At 33.6% G+C, this 20,848-nt stretch overlaps 1 protein-coding gene across 1 annotated transcript in view; it reads left to right on the forward strand.

Moving 5' to 3' along the window:
• Window positions 1-20,848, forward strand: part of LOC128237666 (copine-3-like) — a 65,192-nt gene that overhangs the window by 22,126 nt on the left and 22,218 nt on the right. Inside the window, exon 13 of the mRNA XM_052953258.1 lies at window positions 4-145. Coding sequence (XP_052809218.1) covers window positions 4-145 — 142 coding nt within the window. The remainder of the gene's footprint in view (window positions 1-3; window positions 146-20,848) is intronic.

A 20,848-nucleotide genomic window follows, 5' to 3' on the forward strand; every position in this document is an offset into this window, starting at 1 on the left:
TAGGCCCGTGAAACACTAGCGGTTATTTCATCGCAGATCACAGAATACATGCGACGGAAGGATATCATACCAAACAAGCCAAGTGCAACCAGTTTACCACGGTCACACTCTAGTGCTTCGTTGATCAATACAAGCCAGACCGAGAGTAGAGGACTTAGTAGAAGGTCGGCTTCTAGAACCAGCCTAATAAGTCGAAACTCTATGAGTAACGCCACGGATCCCAAATGCCCTACTTGTGGCTCGGTGCTTGACAATTGTTCTTCGTCAGTTACTATTCAATCATCCGCAGATGTTAAACTATAAGGGTAACTATGCCGACGGAGGTATGGAATAATAAGCCTACTTAAGTGTTATTGATATAAATGCCGAATTTATATTTATCTTTACTCCTATTGATAATGATAAACACTAAACATTATTTCTGTATGTTGTGCCAAACATTTACTATTTTTGGTTTTGTATACATCCATGTTAAATGTAAACTTAACAAATAGCGTTACTTGTATCCATACTGCATGTTATGTTTGTACTTTTGGCTGGTGGCCATATACTATAGATAAACGAATATTGAATTGTTGCATTGTAGTTCAATAAAAATATAGAAACATTTACTCATCTAGTCACTTTGTAATAAATAACAAAATAATGCGTACGCTGTATTATTTGGCTAGTTATTGTCTAAAAGTTACGTTCAAAGGATTTGAGTGAATATTGATTGTTCTCTCGGTTTCTGTTTTGAATGTCACTCAGAACGTTTGGCGTTTGCACTTCGAGGTAGTGGAATGAGTTATTAAGGATATTCAATGATCAAATGCAAAAATAAAAATGTTTCATGATTGTTGTGTCCCAAAGCTAAAGTTTTAAAGCTCTTTCATGAAAGCTTTACTGATAACGATAAATTTAAGGAAGAAAGTGATCAAATTATGTCAACATGTCCGGAGTAAAGTTTGAACTCATTACTTTCCTTAAATGTATAAACTATCATAAAAGAAGCGTCATTATGGTGTTTTTTAAAATGTTATCCACGCAAAAATAATATAATATAATCAATATTGACCAAATAGTCTCGATTTAAATATTTTAAGAGCACAAACACACTTGCATCATAATGATGAATGGCTGACCTTAAGTGTGTACTTGACTTTAAGAGACATATAAAACATATCAATTTACCAATAGGGCGTTTATTTCCCCGATCATGTCTAGGTTTCGTTTTGATTGTCTCAGTGGCTATTCTTCTATTGTTTGAGATTGAATGATTTTTTAATTGAAACCGGATTTGTTTTTATGTGAGACTTTTGGTTTCATATTTTGTTTCCTTATAATATTTAAGTTTAAATTATTGGTCATGTATAAAACCAGATCATTATCCTGTCAAAAAAAACATCAACAACGAAATTATTTCATTCTTAACTATATGCATATACGTAATAAGAATAAAAACCACAATCAATTCAGAATTTGAAACTTCTGTGTATTGTACATTTATAAATATTGTTGTTTGGCTCTGTCATATTCATGAGAACAAGAAAATGAATTTACAGGTATCCCCCTTTATCTATCTTTTTTGTAGACCGGCAATTTTTCAGGATTGAAAAATATCTGCTGTTATTACCCCTGTAAAAGCACACGTAATCGACAATACTGCTTATAAACGAGAACGAACTACAAAGACGAATCACATTTTTTATCATAAACAATAAATTTACCGTTATTTACAAACAGAACAAAGCAATGTAACCGTCAATTAGAATATTTACTTTATTATGTTTTTTTTCTAAATGGTGCTGACATAATGTACAATAACAATTAGCATATGAACTGATAAGTACAACATCGAAAAAAATAGAAAAGTTCCAATTATTTCCTAGAGACTGTGGGTTCGGCATGTGGCCTTATATGGTCATACTTATTCCAAGATGTGCGTAATTACATGTATATTCTTTAGTCATGTTTGGTTTCAGTGTTCCCTGCCACTGGTGGTTGTCACGTCATATTTCTTATTCTCTGTCGGGCATATGGTATTGCCTTTCTCAGGAGAATGATATGTTTTGATTGTCTCGTTTAATATAATGTCTTCACTTACGGAGTAAATGTTTTGTCGCCTTATAGGACGATCGTAAACAGCCGAAGTGGTTGCATAGTCATAGATGCAAAGACTGACATGCTCCTGCTCGAGAGTCTCAGGGTTCAGACTTCGTAAACATCCCACTGCCGATTTGCGGATGCGTTTCACATAGTTGAATCGAGCAAAGACACATATCGCCAGTATTAGCAACGGCGCAGTTGGAATAAGTATTGCGATTAGCGTCGTAGTATCGTTCTGCATATTTATTTCAGTTTGTTCTCTTGAAATAGTCGTATACTGACAACGAAATCTGTTAATATTGTGGCAATGGTCAGGTTCAATCAAAATTTTACATCCACGTTTGTAAAGAGAAGCGCAAGTCAGTGTTGAATTGTCAAATGTAAACAGGGCATTCTCGACAATTCTAAACGCCCTAACACTGCTCAAAAAGAAACTTTCAGAGTAATTGGTTAAATACTTATCCATGCCTTGGTAAATTATGGGTGGCATTTTCGCAGAATATGCAGAGCATGTCTCGTCAATATCGTCTTTGAACATATTTCTGTTAAGAATGCAAATATTTCGTCCAATTGAACCGAACGTGTCTTTATAATTCAAGCAATTTTGTTGTACCACTTCGAAGTCATCCCTTTTTTTACTAGTACATATTCCTTGCTGTTTCCCTGAACATTTGGCGGCATTATAAATCCTTGAATTATTATTTAACAGGACTGATGTTATACATGCATATACTTCTCTCTCAACAGTTATATCAATTAGTTCGTAGACGTATGCAACAGTAGCACTATTCATGTTTGATCCTCTTTGGCATTTCGTAATTGTAAACGATCCTTGATCTGCCATACAATAGCACTCTTCATTCTGTATCCCTATATATATTATCTTAATAGTTTGTTTTCTTGAACACAAATTGGCGCATTCGAATAGCATGTTAGTACTGTTCACACTTTCTTTAAATCGTGTAGGAAGTGTCTTAGCACAGCCGAATGGAGCAACATATGCTCCAAATTTCGCTTTGTAATGTGTCCATAGTGATTCGCCATCATCAAGCGCCAAGCTTTTAGCAACAGCACAATTTTCTACTTGATGTTGTCCAAGCGGCAATGAATTGATAATTTCCCGAGGAGCAAATCCACCTGACATTCTACATGTTTCCAAGGCATGCGCAAAGTTTCCATGGGTTGCATTCTGGGCTCCTGCAGTATATATGCAATTAAGTATTAGCTTGGATATTATCAAGCTACTAAGATTCATGACTTCAAACTTGTAATACTTCGTTTAAACATGTGCTCAAGTGTTGCTGTTGGCTCTCATTTATTCTATATCTTCAATATTTGGAAATGCGCAATTGTGTTTTCTGTTGTTGTTTTTTAAACATAGTCATGTGACTTCTTTGTATATACCATGTCTCTCTAGTGTACGTATATCCCCATATATGGATGTGTTTCTTTTAATTTAAATATATTCATACGCGAATCAATTACCATTAAAAGTAGCTGTAAATATTGCTATTGTAAATGTAACTAGAAACGCCGCAATGCCATAAAACTGTGATTTTAATTCCGGGTCCCAATACCACACATATATTTATGTTAAGTTATCTCTCAGTTGAGAATATTATATTATAATTGTATATAATTGAAAGGAAGGAAAGTAAAAACGGGTTCTTTAACATCCTTATTTGAAACTGTATTTATCAGTACTCTACAGTAAAAGTTCGAGTTCGATGTCTTAATAACGCCATGAAACATGAATCAAACAATAGAGTCCAATTGTTCTTTTGATTTATGACTTAAGAACACAATTTGCCCTAAAAGTAATAATCTTGAATAATAGTGAGCTTTTATTTTAACATGAATAATATACATGCCGTGACCTTCATCCAACCAGCCCCAAATCGTACCTATATGAGATTTCGATATACCGTTTAATCACTGCATATAACAAAACAGTTTTTTTTTTTACAAATTGACCCAACTTGCATTACAAGCAATCAGAAAGTACGTCTATACCCTTAGGTATATCACAATAAATAATTCCCAACTCCAGTTATTGAGAAGAAACTGACTTACATTAATTTTAGCAGCAATGATCGTGACCCTTCCAACGCCATATAAGACTAGAGCTGATGTCCCAACATTAGCTCACTAAGTTGATACGTCATTCCTGATTCAAGATATAAATCTTAAATTAGTCTCATTGTTTCAGTTATTGTGACGTTCAGCAATCCTAAGGGAACTTTAGCTTTTTATATTTGAAATTACAAAGCGTCAATGGCCCTGACCACATTGACTCCTAAATCCAATCACAGGAACCATTCTTCTGTTTTAGTACCAGCAGCCTTCACCTTGACCTGCTGACCCCAAAAGCAATCATCAAGTATGTGTTTACATAAGTTTTATTCACATCAAGTTTCATAACTTTCCATCCATTATCTTGAATTATTGAGAAGAAGTATTTTATTATTTCAGTAACAGCCTTTTTTTAACCTTATCCACATTTACTTCAACTACTATCGAACTTCAGATAAGCTTCGTACACAATGACTCTCATCACCATTCATCATTGTTGTCTTAAGTTATTGATCAAAACTAGTTGTTTTAGTAATATTACATCGAGGTTGATCTTACCAACACTAAAAGAAATCTAAAACAATCTATTCACATAAGCCACCTACACAACAAATGCCCGTCCGACCAACGACTTACCAAAATCGAACAACAAGGTTGTGGTGTTTTTAACACAATCTAACAGATATTTATTCAAACGTGTATCACGAACATTGACTATATTGTATGATTACATTGTCAAAAATATTTTGTCTGCGGTTAATACAAGTAATGGTATAACATATTTTCTGCTTCTAAAAATCAATTTTGTATAAAATCATTATGAACATCATCTGCAAAAAAACAAGCATATAGAGTTTCGGTATCTTTCTTTTTGAAAACGAGAGCTAAATTGACATACATACGCTTGTACCCAATCCGTAATGTATCACTAATTATTCATGAGACAATTTACGGCTACAATATTTTGTTCAATGGCAACCGTTCAATAACAATAATTTCAATGAAAAGAAATAAACCACTTGTTTAAATAAATCAGAACATTTTTAATATTAGACAGACAAGTGAAGAATGTTTATTTAGCTTAACAGCAAAAGTGGTTACGTGCGTAGATAGATAAAGTATATTTATAATAAAATAAACATAACAGTTCAGCGATGTTTTGACTGTCTGTTTAATTTGGTTTGGTTCACGATATATTGAATTTAGTATAATCATGTTTTAAGTGTTGAGAAAAAACTGGAATCTAATTCAGGTTGTATCAGTTGTGTAACATTTTATTCAAAACATGAATTTCGGCGGAAGTGGAGCCCGTCGGGTGCGCCTAAAACTGTGACAAAAAACTTATGATTTAACTCTCTTCTCTTACTTATCTTCACTGACAGAGCCCCGAGCCTCCATCATCACGACCCTGAATATTGATGATCGAGTAGTTGATATATGTACTCGCTGCTTAATTTCTCCGTATACCAGGTTTTAAAGTTGGATTCCATTGAATTTAAATATTTATGATATTTTCATACGTATACTGTTTATGAGCAGGTATCAACGCCTCTTGATTGGTAATATACGTAAGAACATTAAAGACATGATAGTGAATATTTCTTTATTTGCTTGAAACCGAGTTTAAATTTATTTGCGAAAAAATGATATATCTTGAACGTGCCAATAACCAAATATATATCTTGAATGCATGGTATATACACTGACGACGGAATTAAAACTGAAGTTCATTTAATAATATAATAAATCGTGGTTATCTATGATATGTCAATATTGAGTAGACCGACTTCAATTGCTTTTTCAGGTAGATCACGAGGTCGCGGGTTATCAGCATTACGTCTGAGACAGAGTGTTGCATGTTGGTGCACACGAACCCAACACAAAGTTGAAATCATTTGCAAAAAGGTACTCTTCTTTTCATTTGGTTTGCCTTAGATTCTTTCTTCTGGAAGAAGGGTTCGAAGTATGGTCAACGCCTTTGTGTCGTCTTGCAAAATATTGGCCACAAATCGTTATGCACTTTGATGTGTTCTTATATTCTATTGAAGAGTACTTATTCCTGATTTGAAACGAAAAAGGACATTTTTTATACGCGCGTAACGTCATGTTCGAAATGACGTCGTTGAAATTGTGTTCCAGCCCTGTGTGCGCTGACGTTTAATTCGGAACGGCGAGCGGGTTAACACTTCAAAACAGTGAAAACTATCGATATGATAGTCAACTTTATTGTACTGATAATACTCTATACACCACTTGAACGTATAAAATAAAGATTTTTCAAATTATGAAATATTGTTTAAATCGAAGATATGTCGCATATGTTGCATAAATCGGTTATCAAAAACATAAATGTTTTTGTCCCGAGTCCTTTTTTTATCAGGTTTAACTCTTACCGATTGTCAAACTAGTAAAATAAAACATTGCTCTCCCATGAAAAACTCATTTTTGATTTCCTTTTTTCTATGTTTTCTAATGAGCTTTAACTGATTTGAATGAAGTGATATATTTTTCAAATTGACGGTGTGTTACTTTGTTTGGAAAATCTAGAAGAGTTATAAAACCTAGTAGTTTAAGTATTATTCAAAATAGAACAAAAAAGGTTGTCCTTAATTCATTTCAAGTCATTGGAATATGGTCATGTCTTATGTTTTAAGTTCAATGTAGGCTCTGAAAACTGTTCTGACTATAATTAAATAAACACTCAAATGCATTGAGTTTATTTTTAATTGGAATGAGTTTATTAAATGCAATATACATTTTTTAAAATGCACACATTTTAAACCGTTAAAAATTGTCATTCTTTATATCGGTGCGATTTATTTCATTGTTTCTGGGGCTTTTACTCGTTCTTCTCGAAGTAATTTCGTAATGGACATGAGGTTCATCCTGTGTTGCAAGTTTCTACAAGATCATCTCTTGTTTTTTTGCTTTGTTATTTTGCATTAAGTTGGCAAACCACAAAAACTCTAACAGAGAAATAAAATGTATTTAAAAAATAGTCATTTTTTTATTGTTTTGATCATGCAATGGCATGTTAAAATTGGATGTTTTGTTCAAATTGAAACTACCAGTTAAAACGTAACAGATTGCAGATTGCTTAATAATATAATGATGAAAATGTTTGCGATGTCTTTTTTTATCAGAACAGCGTTGTGTATGATTAAGGCTTTTAAGATAAGATACTTTACTTGAATTACTTCTAAGATCCTTCTCACATACACTTATGTTAAATAAGGTTTAGTTGTCATGATACTGTTTATAAGATGTCTGGTAAGGTGTATGCATTTCACAATTAATGCAATTTGTTCGGTTATGAAAGCCCATCGATTTAGCTCTACTGAGAATACGTGTTATTATTAAAAAAAAATCGAACACCAGAAACGTACCTTTTCAAGATGGCTTCCATTAATCTTTTAAGACTTTCTTTTTTGTGGCGGTCACATTATTGCTATTCATTTTGGGCACTGCCATTATTTTGGTTGGCAAACGTTATGGGTGGCTTGCCGTGATTTTTTTTCTAGCCGTAGCGTTCCACCAACCTATGGTTGCTGTGCAAGTGCAAAAGCGCCACGTCTAAGTCAAGCATTTGTTAATAACCAGAACCAAATATGAAGTTCGATAAAGTAATAAAGCTGAGTTTTATTTGAAAAGATAACGATCGTTACATTATAGGAGAGCTTGACACAATACATTATCAGTATGCATATAATCTACGTAAGCTTGTATAAATTATTAATTCTTTCGTATTTTCACAAACGTTACATTTTGATAAAATTGATAGATAGCATTTACAGAATATATGTATTGAAGATACCAAGGACAGGGGGTGACTTGTGTGAGTGATCTCGCTTATATTTATATAACAGAACAATATTAGAATTGCGTTATACTGCATACAATAACATCGCGAGATTCATTCTTAATAGAACAAATATATTATGTGATATTTAATATAATAAGTTCTTTACGGAACGTGCGCACCAGCGAATAACGCAGTTGTTAGTGACGCTTAATACATATTATGATTTCAATGCATATTTATACTGTTTGACCATTGTATTCAGTTCGAGTGCTTCTTCGCATACTATAATTAAACTGTTAAACTTACAAGCTGTTAACAATACAGGGTTGGAATTGATACAGACTACGTGATTGTCTAGTTAATATCAGAGTATAGTCGGTCACCTGAGATCCAAACTTAACTTGTTAGCGGAGCTCACAAGAAGTGGAATCTATATCAATTTGTTATAGCTAGTGTCCACATATCATAATAATATTTGTGTCAAAACATTTCACTAGCGTAAAGCTAGGGCCAGCCCCCTACAATATTAAAAAACAAACTGTTTCAAATGTGCTCTTCCGTGATACAGCTAGGATGTTCTTAGTATTTTTATCAGTTTATTGGAAGATATAAATGAATAAGAAATGACGAAGCTGAGTCGTTTTGACTAATTGCGCGGAGATTCATTTCAAGTTTAGTGTGTTGTTGTTATTCTTCAATCCCATTTTTGTACTGTAAAAGTCTTGTAGTTGTGGATTACGCAAGGGTGATATTTTTAACTTGGAACATCGGTTTCTGACAAATGTTGGTTAGGCCTAAAAAAAAAATATGTCTGTTTCCTGTAACATGCTGAAAAAAAGATGGGTCGGTAGGTAGGGATTTTTTTTTTTTTTTTTTTTAAATGTCAGAATGATCCAATATTCAAGTTTATTTCAGGTGAATTATTTTAATAAGAATTCAGTGTGATATATAGATTCAATCTTTCTGCCACTTATAAGCTAAAACTGCTAGCTTGACAGCCATCAAAACATAAAATACATCATCATTGTAATAAATCAAGACTAAGTGATTTTTTCACATCTATATATATAGGTGAAGCTTGACAAAGAAACAGCATTGTTTATCAGTTATTTTTAGCCATGGTACATGTATTTCAGTTTTAGAATGCATCCTGTTGAAGGGCAAGCCATGGGTTCGACTCCCAGCGGTGGCAACATTATGTGCAATTTTGAGCATTGTCAGTATGTTCACCAGGGAAGCAGTTCATCTTTAGACTTTGCAAATATAACCCAGTGAAAGAGTGAATCAAAGAACATTTAGACAATTTAGTTTTGGCAAATGTTTTAAACAAAACTTTCAAAATGCATACATTTTCTAATAATAAAACATGATATTATTGCACACTATTTTAAGATAGACTGTGTAATAATATCAAGTTGTATTACAATTAAATGTACATGACAACTATTATAAAATAAAATGCTGTTTCAACAAGAACAGGCAAGAATCTCCACAAAACATATATAAATCAATACTTTGATTGATAAATGACTAGAATCAATGACTAAACCATTTAACTCTTAGAGGCTGTCAGAATTGTACAGATCTTTGGGACCAGTGTAGACCCATGGTCTACGCTGTTCACTGCTTGGACACTTAAACCTTACCTGCTGACTCGACAGCGAACAGTGTAAAATAACAGATTGGACTGGAATATGTTTAAATAGACTAGAATCAGTATCAAAAAAGCTTAGACTGACTAATAAAAAGTAATACCATTTTCTTTTTTAAACAGTAAAACAGCAAAACTAGTGCACGTACAGTACCTTAAATAGTTTCCACAACTTATTTTTTTTTAACAATTTTCAGTGTTTTAAAAAGATCTGCTGTATTAGATCCACTGTTCATTCTGTAAAAATCTCAAGCACGATAATCAATGTTTTTAACTTTCAATAGAATACCTTGTTGTTTTTTCCTTTTCTGGACTACGGGGGTTAAAACATTCCCAGAGTCAAAACTTGGTAAAATATGTTCTGACTCTGACGAACATATTATTTAGTTAATGCATCTTCGTTATGTAATCCAGTGCATCCTTGTCAAATTCCAATATGCACCAGCGATTGTTTAGTTGCAACGACAACTTTTTTACTTTAACTTTCACTTTCAGGTTTATCTTTTTCCGGAAGTAAACAAAAACATTTAACGTTCCTATTGCCAGTATTGCAACATCGTATTTTTCATAAATGGCAATAACATAACAGTTTTGTTATAGAACCACGGACCTATAAATCAGGTCCGTGATAGAACTAAACTATAACACTGACAACGATCTACGTAGTTCTCCTTTCACTTTCATTAAAATTGACAGGAAGTTAGCGTGCACCTGTTTATCCGTGCTTTTTAGACCATGTGGTATGAAAAATGTTTATTTTTCTGTTAACTCATTAAAAACTTATAAGAATATTTTTTAATTAACTGGAGATATAATAAAAAAAAACCTAAAATAAATGAACAAAATATATCCTAGCATTGTTGTTGTTCAAAACCATTGCACTTAGCGAAAAAGCGGAAGGTATCCGTTAATTTGCATAATGGGCGGAGTTAATATTACGTCATTGAGTTTGAGTGCTGCTAATTGACAAGGTTACCGATCAGATTCCAGATCGATAATCACTTGTCACTTCGGGTGTAAATTGCTCTTGCGGGTTAAACAAACATTCAAATCATGCATTGAGGCTCCTTTGAGATGATACCGACTCTCACACCGAAATATCCCGTGTCAAAACTGATGCATATTACAAATGGATGATGCGTTGATTTCGGGTCATTTACGATTCCTGTGCGTCAAAACCCGGGAGCTCGGGTCAATTGAAAGCCCTGCAGTTTAATGTCACAGCCATTAAGGTTATTGTCATTGTTTCAACTTGCCAAACCGGAAACGTTTGTAACTATGCAACGATTCGGACACTACCAAAATATTTAAATTTTCGTTGTCATCATAGGCCAGAGATCGCTAAAAATCTGACTTTTCGAATTTTGGGGCATAAAAAAATTGCGGTCGGCGGTAAAAAATTACGGTCGGTCGGGTTACAGGAAACAGACAAATTTTTTTTTAGGCCTTATGGCCATGTTAAATCTCAATCCCAAGTAGCTGCGATAGTTTTGACGAATGTTTTCACTTCTATCATGTGATTGTGAGTCATACAATAAATGAACATTACTGCGATATATAATTTACAATCGGGTCATCAGTTTCGGAAATTGTATTTATATTAAATCCTTTTAATCCGCGACCATGATCCAAGAGTTTAATTTTAAAGCATAACGCGATAGCTCAATGGTCGGGCATCCGCTTCTCCCGGGTTCAAACAATACAGAACAATGTTGCATTTGCCTGGCAATTGGCTGAAAAAAGGTAGTACTTGGTCATTTGAAGAACTCAGTACTTGATAAAACCCAAGAATGTTGCCTTCCATGCATTACCTGCAACCTTGACTCGGAAATATTCAAAATGTATGTAGATAGGAAACATTATGCATTGAAACACAAAATATCTCCATCTTTTATAATGAATAATAACAAAGCTGCCTTGCTTGATAGTTAAATAAATTATACTCCAGTAATCTGTTCGGGGACTTCATTAAGAGGATTTCATAATGATTCTAACAACTGTATTCTAAATATCAATCTTGTCCACTGATCAAACACTATTTTTAAAACTTTCCAAACCACAGCCTTTTTCTCATTTCTTAAAATTCGTCATAACCATACAATACGAATCGACTTTGTGCATTACTATATTTTACTATTCCCAACTCAAAACCATCAGATACCAAAACGTATTTCTACCATCCTCATTTAGGTTATTACCGACCTGGATCATGATAGATGAGTCTTGCTCAATGACACCTACGTCGTAATTTAGGGACAATATTCTATTAAAGGTACAAGTACTTGATCATCATTATATAATTCTGGTGACCAGAGCTATATGTGAACGTTTAGGTATCTTACTCAATGGTTCATGTGTCGCAAATAGAGGATTGTCCGACTTACCGGTGCCCAAAGTGCATAGCGATGCCAAATGCTTTAATACGTATTATTAAAACTTGTTCATGATCTTCACCCTGCTTGATTTTCTCCAACGCCAAAAGCAGTTATGAAAAGCTAAAGGGGAAATATTTTCAAGCTGCGATCGTGTCACAGAGGTGCAGCCCATGGGGTAAACCTTTATAAATTCTAAGGTGTTGATTGTTGTTTTTAATGATTATTTTTTTATTGATATTGCTAGAATTCGAAATAGAAATTGCATTAAAACGATTGTATGCTTATTTGTTTTTTTTTATTTTGTTTCAGTAAAAAACAATTAATATTATTTGTATAAAATCACAACTGAACATGCAGCGAAATGTTAGTATACAAAAAAGCCAAGTTAAACCAGTTTTCCAAGAACATATTTTGCGCATCATTGACCAATGCAAGCCAGACCGAGGGTAGCGGACTTAGTAGAAAATTTAAGTCTAGAACAAGGTTAATAATCGAAAATCTGCAAAATAAATCACCACTGATACCCAATGCCCAACCTGTAACTTGGTGCTTGACAAATGTTCTTTGTCGTTTTTGCACAATAATCTCCAGATGTTATACTTGTTAGGTAACTGTTAAGATACATTATAAAAATAATATTGAAACGGATGCAGTTCTAGTCACTGTCTTACAAAATATACGAATGATACTGTCCGTGTGTGTACTTTGCTAGTAATATTTAAAGGCAAAGTTCAAAAGGTTGAAGCGAATATTAAATGTTCTATCGGCTTTTATTTTGATGTCCCTCGTAATGTTTCGTGTTCAGCCCTCGAGCGAGCAAGGTGAACAAGTTATAGCTACAAGAGCATATTGAACTAAAACAACAAAAGTCCCTTATCTTCCTCGTTCATCACTTGGTTTTCTCTTGTTTGTCTCAGTAGCTATTGTATCAATTGTTCGAGATTCAATAAATGGAGAAATTCTTTATTTTCAACTGAAACCGGCATGTTACTATGAGCCATAGAATATTTGGTTTCAGAAATATATTTCCTGATAATGTTGAAAGTTCAAATTAACGGTCATAACCTTTTTTACACCAGACTATTATCCTATAAATAAGGTTTGCCCATTTAAGTTAACAACTCAGTTTTTATACTGTAATAAATACATATTAGTATAATGTTTATCGATCCGTTTTATGGTTCGAACGTGACCAATTGTTTTGGCTAATACCTCACAACACCAACGTTTAAAATGTTCATTGCTTTGCGCTTAATTGTAACGGACATTTCGAACCATGATGTTCTTATTGATCATAGAGGCAAGTATGGAACCAATAATTTAAAACTACATGTACACGCCAAAAAACCCTAAACTGCCTTTTATTTTGTATAAAGGCACATCTAAACAATAGCCATATAACTTTAATATGCTTTTTTTAAGCACACATAAATACAACTTAACCTGCTATAAGTTTTTAAAAAGATATACATCAACAACAGTCTTATCCAAACACTGTCACAAATCAACACTAGCCCAAAACCTACTATACTCTTGAATAAAGGCGCACATCTTCAATAGTACCCAACCTTATATGATCTGTTAGAAGGTATACATAAACAAGCGCTCTAAAACCGCTATGACCTTGCATAACGGTACACATAAACAAATGCTTTAAATCTACTAGAATCCACCAAAAGGCACACATAAACAATAAACAAGATCTTATTCTTACCTAGTATAAAGACCCTAAACCTACTAGGATCTTGTATAAAGGCACATTTGAACGAAAGCTCTAAATCTTTTATGACTCTGTATAGAACGCACATAAACAATATATCTCAACATCCTTTTATTTTGTATTTAACATACATAAATAAGAATCCTAAACCTACTTTGATCTTACATAAAGTCGCACATAAACAATTGCTCTAAAACCTATTATGATCTTGTATAAAGGCATAAATAAACAATATTCCTAGATCTACTTTGATATTTTAAAGGGACACATGACATTTCCCGCAAGTTTACTATAATACTGTATAAAGGCACACATAAACGATAGCTAATACCTCCTATGACCTTTTGAAGAAGCACATTTACACAAAGCCATAAACCTACTTGTCGGGTTTAAAGGCATACCAATAACTAGCCCCTTACCTACTATGTATTTGTATAAAGGTACATTTAAGCAATGGCCCTTTTCTACTATAATCTCATATAAAGGCACACATAAACAATTGCTCTAAAAATACTGTGCCATTGTATTAGGGAACACAAAAACACTAGCCGCATGACTACTATGACCTTGAGTAAAGACACAAAATAATCAATGGCCCGATTCTACTATGACTTTGTATAAAGAAACACATAAACAGTAGCCCTAAGCCGACTAGGGCATTGTTAAAAGTCACACATAAACACTAGCCCTAAGCCTACTAGGACATTGAATAAAGGCACACATAAGCAATAGTCGTAAGCCTACTATGACCTTGAATAAAGACACACATAAACAATAGATCTCGACCTACTATGATCTGGAATAAAGGCACAATAAAAAAAAATCCCCGAAACCGAATAAAGTGTATAAAGCTGGAGTTCTCAAAATCTGGATTAAAATTGAAAACAGTATTGAGAGCTTTTAACTTCGGACTATTGTACACTTGTAAATATTTGACATTTGCATTTCTTGCTCAGACAGTTGCATCAAAAACAATAGGAAGTACCTTGAATTGAAATATAAATGTCTTTGGGAACGATTTCGAAGCCCCTATACCCTACTTTCTGCATTATTTTCTCATTTTCATACACACCTTGGCTTTTTTTAAGTATAATTGAAAAAAATCATAAAACCACTGTAAAGGCACATATAAACGACAAAAGAACAAAAAATAAGAACGAACTACAAAACAAACAACAGTTTACAGCAATACAAAACATTCACCATATATACACACAGAACATATAAATTCATGATAATTCATTTACAAAACAATTCGGTCTTTGCTCGTTATAGTCTTATTTTCCATTATAATGTAAACGATTCATTCTATATATTATGACATATATAAATTTAATTATTTTGTCTTATTTTGACATATTGTTCATTTACAATTAGCATATGAACGAATAAGTACAAACGCGTCGAAAAGGGAAGTTCCATTATCAAAGTTATTTCCGAGTGATCGAGGGTTAGGCATGTAACCTTATATGGTCATACTCTCCCGCATTTTGTCCAAGCTGTATGTAAAGTATGTATACTTTAGCCTCGTTTAGTTAACGTTTTCCCTCCTGCTGGTCGTGGTCACATGATATTTTCAGGAGGATGATCTGTATGGCTGGGCGCGCTTAATATCATGTCTCAACTTACGTAGTTAACATTTTGTGTCCATGTAGGCCCATCGGCATCACTTGAAGTGATTGCATAGTCATACAAGCCAGTATAGACATGCTCGTGCTTGAGAGTCTCAAGGTTCATATTTTGTGAACAAGCTTCTGCAGTTGGCCGGGTGCGTTTCACATAGTTGAATCGAACAATGAAGCATATCACAAGTATTAGCAATGACGCCGAGGGAATAAGTATTGTTATAAGCGTGATGGTATCGTTATTCAACTTCAGTTCATTTTGTTCTCTTGAAATACTTGTATGCTGACATCGAAATTTGTTAATATTTTGGCATCGGTCAGGTTCAAGCATAACTGTACATCCACGTTTGTAAAGAGAAACACGAGACATTGTTAGATTGTCAAATGTAAACTTTGCATTGTCGACTAATTTGAATGTTCTCACGCTGCTCAAATAAAAACTATCATAGTAATTTGTTAAATACTTATCCATGCCATGGTAAATTACGGGCGGCATTTTCGCAGAAAATGATGAGCATGTCTCGTCAATATCGTTTTTGAACATAGTTCTGTTTAGAATACAAAGGTTTATTCCAATGACATCAAATGCGTCATTATAATTCAAACAATTCGCTTGTGTTACTTCGAAACAATATTTTTTATCACAAGTACACAATCCTTTATGTTTTCCTGAACATTTGGCGGTTCCATAAATCCTCGAATTATTCTGGAAGAATGATGTTATACATGCATATGCTTTCCTCTGAACAGTTATATCAGTTAATTTATAGACGAATGCAATAGTAGAACTATTCAATTTTGATTCGATTTGGCAGCTTGTTACTGTTGGCAAGCCTTCATCGTCCATACAGTAGCACTCCTCATTCTGTATTCCAACATAAGTTATCTTACTAGTAGATTCTTTTCTTGAACATACTTTGGAGCATTCGTAAAGCATATTAGTACTCTTCACCATTTCTTTAAAATGTTTAGGTAGTTTCTTAGCACAGCCAAATGGAGCAATATAAGCGCCAAATTCCGCTTTGTAATGTGTCCATAGTGATTCGCCATCATCAAGTTCCAAGCTTTTAGCCAAAGAACAATTTTCTACTTGATGACGTCCGAACGGCATTGATTTCATAATATCCCGAGGAGCAAATCCACCAGTCTTTCTACATGTATCAAAGGCATACGAAAAGTTTCCATGGGTTTCATTCTGTGCTTCTCCAGTATGAATAAAATTAATCATTAACTTGACTATTATAAAGCCACTTAGATTCATGACTTCAAGATAAGTCGTTTAAGCCTGGTGCTGTTAACTGTTATAGTTTGTTTGTCGAGCGTATTTATACATGTGACACATGTGTTCCTTATTTGTCTGTGTCACATGTCTTCCTTCTTGTGATATGTTACATGTACCTCTAGTGTACGTATGTCTCCATTCATTTCTGCGTTTTCTTTGTTTTATTTTCAATCTATAATCGAGCGATTTCCTTAATTTTTAAACTGATTGTAAATAGTTCATATAAACGTAATTATAAAAGCAGCGAGGCGATGAAACCGGGATTTGTAATTCCTGGTCCCAATATCATGCAAATGCTAATGTTATATTTAAACTGAAATCTTCATGAAAGTAATGTTTGTAATGGAAAAGGAAGTGAAATATTCATACTGGTGGTTTCAAATCCTTATTAAATTTGTATTTATCAGTATCCTAAACTAATCACAAGTATAAGCAACGATGTTGATGAAATAAATATTATTATTAGCGTGACAGTTTCGTTCTTCACATTCAGTTCATTTTGTTGTTTTAAACTCGTATTCTGTTTTTTTAAACGAAATTTGTTATTATTTTGACATTGGTCAGGTTCAAGCATAATTGTACACCACGTTTGGAAAGAGATACACAAGTCATTCTTGAATTCTCAAACGTAAACGTTACATTGTCGACAATGTTGTATGTTCTCATGCTGCTCAAATAGAACTTGTCATTGTCGTGAAATACTTATCCATGCAATAGTATTATTGGTGGCATTTGTGCAGAATATGCTGAGTATTTCTAGTCAATATAGTCTTAAAACACGTGTCTGTTTAGAATGCAACAGTTTCGTCCTGTAGGAAAGAAATCTTTCACATTAAAACAATGCCGTTGTTCTGCTTAGAAACAATGTTTATTAATATCAGTACATAATCCTTGGTGATCTGAGCATTTGTTGACGTCATCAATCCTTGAATTATTTCGGAGGATGTTTTACATGCGTAAATAAGTGCATAAACATATGCATCAATAGAACTCTTTATGTTTGAATCTGTATGGCAGCTTGTTACTGTAAACGAGCCTTGATCCTAACAGAAGAACTCCTCATTCTATATTCCAAAATAAGTTATCTTAGTCAGCTTTCTTGAACACACATTGGTGCATTCGAAAAGCTATTGGTACTATTCACGCTTTCTTTTAAACGTGAAAGTGATTTCTAAGAACAGCCAAATTAAGCAATATAAGCTCCTATATTCGACTCTGTAATGTGTCCATAAAGATTCGCCATCATCAAGTACCAAGCTATTAGCAATAGTTCAATTTTTTACTTGATGATTTCCAAACGGCAATTTTCTACATTTATCAAATGTATAATACATTTTTCCATCAGCTGCATTCTGTGCCCCTGCATTGTTAATGCAATAAATTAAGAGCTTAACGATTATAAAATTACAACATGTACTAAGATTTATGACTGTAAAAATGAAATATGTCATGTGTTGATAATTCATCCTATGTCAATTTTATTTGGATGAATCTCATGTGTACATAACTATCTACGGTGGGTTAGGGTTTATTATAAGATATTAGCAAGCGATTCCATAATATTAAAACTGAGTGTAAACTGTCGCCGCGATGTCAGATCACCAGGACTTTAATTCCCTTTGTTATGAACATACAATAGTCATGTCTCATCGGAGAAATGTATAGTATAGTATTATTCTATACAATTGAAAAGGAGGGATCCGTATTTATGATTGTATTGATCAGTAAAACTTGTGTTCGGTATCTCAAAAACGCTATGAAAATGAAACATGCTTAAAGGAGCTTTCGTTTTTACTCCTCTGGTAAGTTGTTAGATCTGGGCTCCGAATATTCCGGATAACCTGATAATCGGTATTTAGAGGATACACGGGTAGTTTTCAGATTTATTCAAGTTTTTAACATCAGGTTTGTTTAGTGCTGTAATTATTACTTTATGTTCGGACATTAGCACTTAAACAGTAGGACTATGTTGAAATAAATATAAATGAAATTTCAAAAGATATTTTTAACTTTGCTGTGTGCATGAATAATTTATTATCACGCAGACTCTCGACTTTTCTTTCAATTTAAAATCATCAGCTATTCGAAACCCTGGTTGACCATGCTATTGTATGGGAATATGGCAGGTTTAAGAGAGGAAAATATGACTATTAAACAATAGCGCGTTTACTTCCCGGTCGTGTCTCGATTTCGCCTTCATTGTCTTGCCATTGATTGGAATTTATTTACAATCGACATTCATTGAATGAAATCAGAAGTTCCCATGTTGACTATTGCGGCAGTAATATTTTTCTTGTTAGTTTAAGAATACAAATCTATGGTCATTCACTTCTTCAAACCAAGTCATAGTCCTGTCAAGACGCTTAATTGGTTCTGTTCAAAGTACATAGTCATAATATGGCAACACTTCCGAGTAATGTAATTAAATACGCACGTGGTCAATATTTTTGCAAATGCGTAAACGAAACCAACGTTTGATAATTGCTATTAAGTGCACTTGGCACTAACAGAAACTCTACTTCATCGTCATAGTTATATCGTAATACATAGTTGAGAGTGTTATATGTCGACAGTATGGAACAAAAGGTGGTAACCTTCATTTCCTTATCCTGCAACAACACCTCTATTGTATGAATTATAAGTAATTGGATGTTATTCAAAAGTAGGTAGAAATACCAACAAACCAACTCTGATGGCTTTCATCTATTTACCTAGGTTATTACACAGTTAAGTGCTCTCTTATATCGAGTAAACAATTGTAGTTTTTACGTTCTACGTTCAAAAAGATTAAGTTATTTTGTACAATTTAGATATCCTGTCAGTATTTCAGAAGTTAGCATGTTGTGATACAACTTAAATGGTTTAATTGTTAATGTTAGCATTTAATCTAATGCAAATGTACATTACAAATTGAGAAAATGAGATGTTTCGCTTTCACTCTGCGAAAGTAAATTGGATTTACAAGCATTATAGACGTTAATTCATCCAATTTTTATATAATTTGTACAAACAGCAATTCTATCAACCGAAACCCTAGTTACATCGTATGTGAAATACACAAATAGAATTGTTATATATCAAATATTATCCGTTGCAATACAATAACAATAACACAATAAGGGAAAAATCAACAACAAAGAAACAAAGTATATATTTTTGCACTCAAGGCAACGTAATACTGATATTTTAAACTGGTGCACATGATGCAATAATGCAACAGAAATTATCACGTATTAGTGATCTAAAATTTCAGAAAAATACTATTTATTGCAAATGCACAGAAAATACTGTATTGAGTTATTTATATTAGTTTATAGACGTCCATATTTTATACACATTAATACTAACACAGCCATATGTTAAACTCATAAGTGAATACATTTTCACATGCTATACACATCCAGGGTGTTTTACACATTATTTCAAAAAAAATACATTCATTTGCAGTACACATCAGAACATAAACATATGAGGTGAGAGTGGCCTAGTGGTATAGGTGTTTGCCTCTCACCCAAGAGGTTGTGGGTTCGATCCCCACCAGGGTTACATTCTCATAGCCTCTCAAAATGGACAAAGTACTGATTTCTGCCCAGGAAACGGACTCGAGAGTGATTCTATAAGCTATCAGCTTTCGTCACAATCGAGCTAAAATAAATTAGTATAACCCCCCCCCCCAAAAAAAAAAAAAAAAAAAAAAAACATACATGGGTTTTACACATCAGTACATACACTTACAATTTTGTTTTTACCTTCAAAAATGTTCAAAATAATTGTTAAAGGAGATTTATGGTGACTCGTTTTTCTTTTATCAAACATAATCTCGCTGCCGTCTTAAAATGTTGAACGTTCCAGTCGTATCGTTATCATGGTCAATAAATGTTTTCCTCTTTCCTTAATCGGAAAAGGAAGAAGAGCTACGTTATAAACTTATCATCCATATCGTGGTCATCGTTTTGTTTGTTGGTTGCTGATTATACAGTGTTATTTCAGAGTAGAAGTGTATGGTCGGGTACCCGGGGGCAGAGAAGGAAATGGCGGGTACCAGTGTATTATGTTAGATCCACATTCATGACCAGTACAGCAGTGCCATCAAATTTTGTTGGTTGTTGTTGTTTTTTGTTGCTGTTTTTTTTTTTTTTTTTTTTTTTTTTGGGGGGGGGGGGTGTTTAATATCAGCCTTATAACATTCTGCTTGCTGAAGTGATTGAATAAGGCGTTTCCACTCCGTCTTC

Source organism: Mya arenaria, chromosome 6 (assembly GCF_026914265.1).
Source record: "Mya arenaria isolate MELC-2E11 chromosome 6, ASM2691426v1".
NCBI classification, from domain to species: domain Eukaryota; kingdom Metazoa; phylum Mollusca; class Bivalvia; order Myida; family Myidae; genus Mya; species Mya arenaria.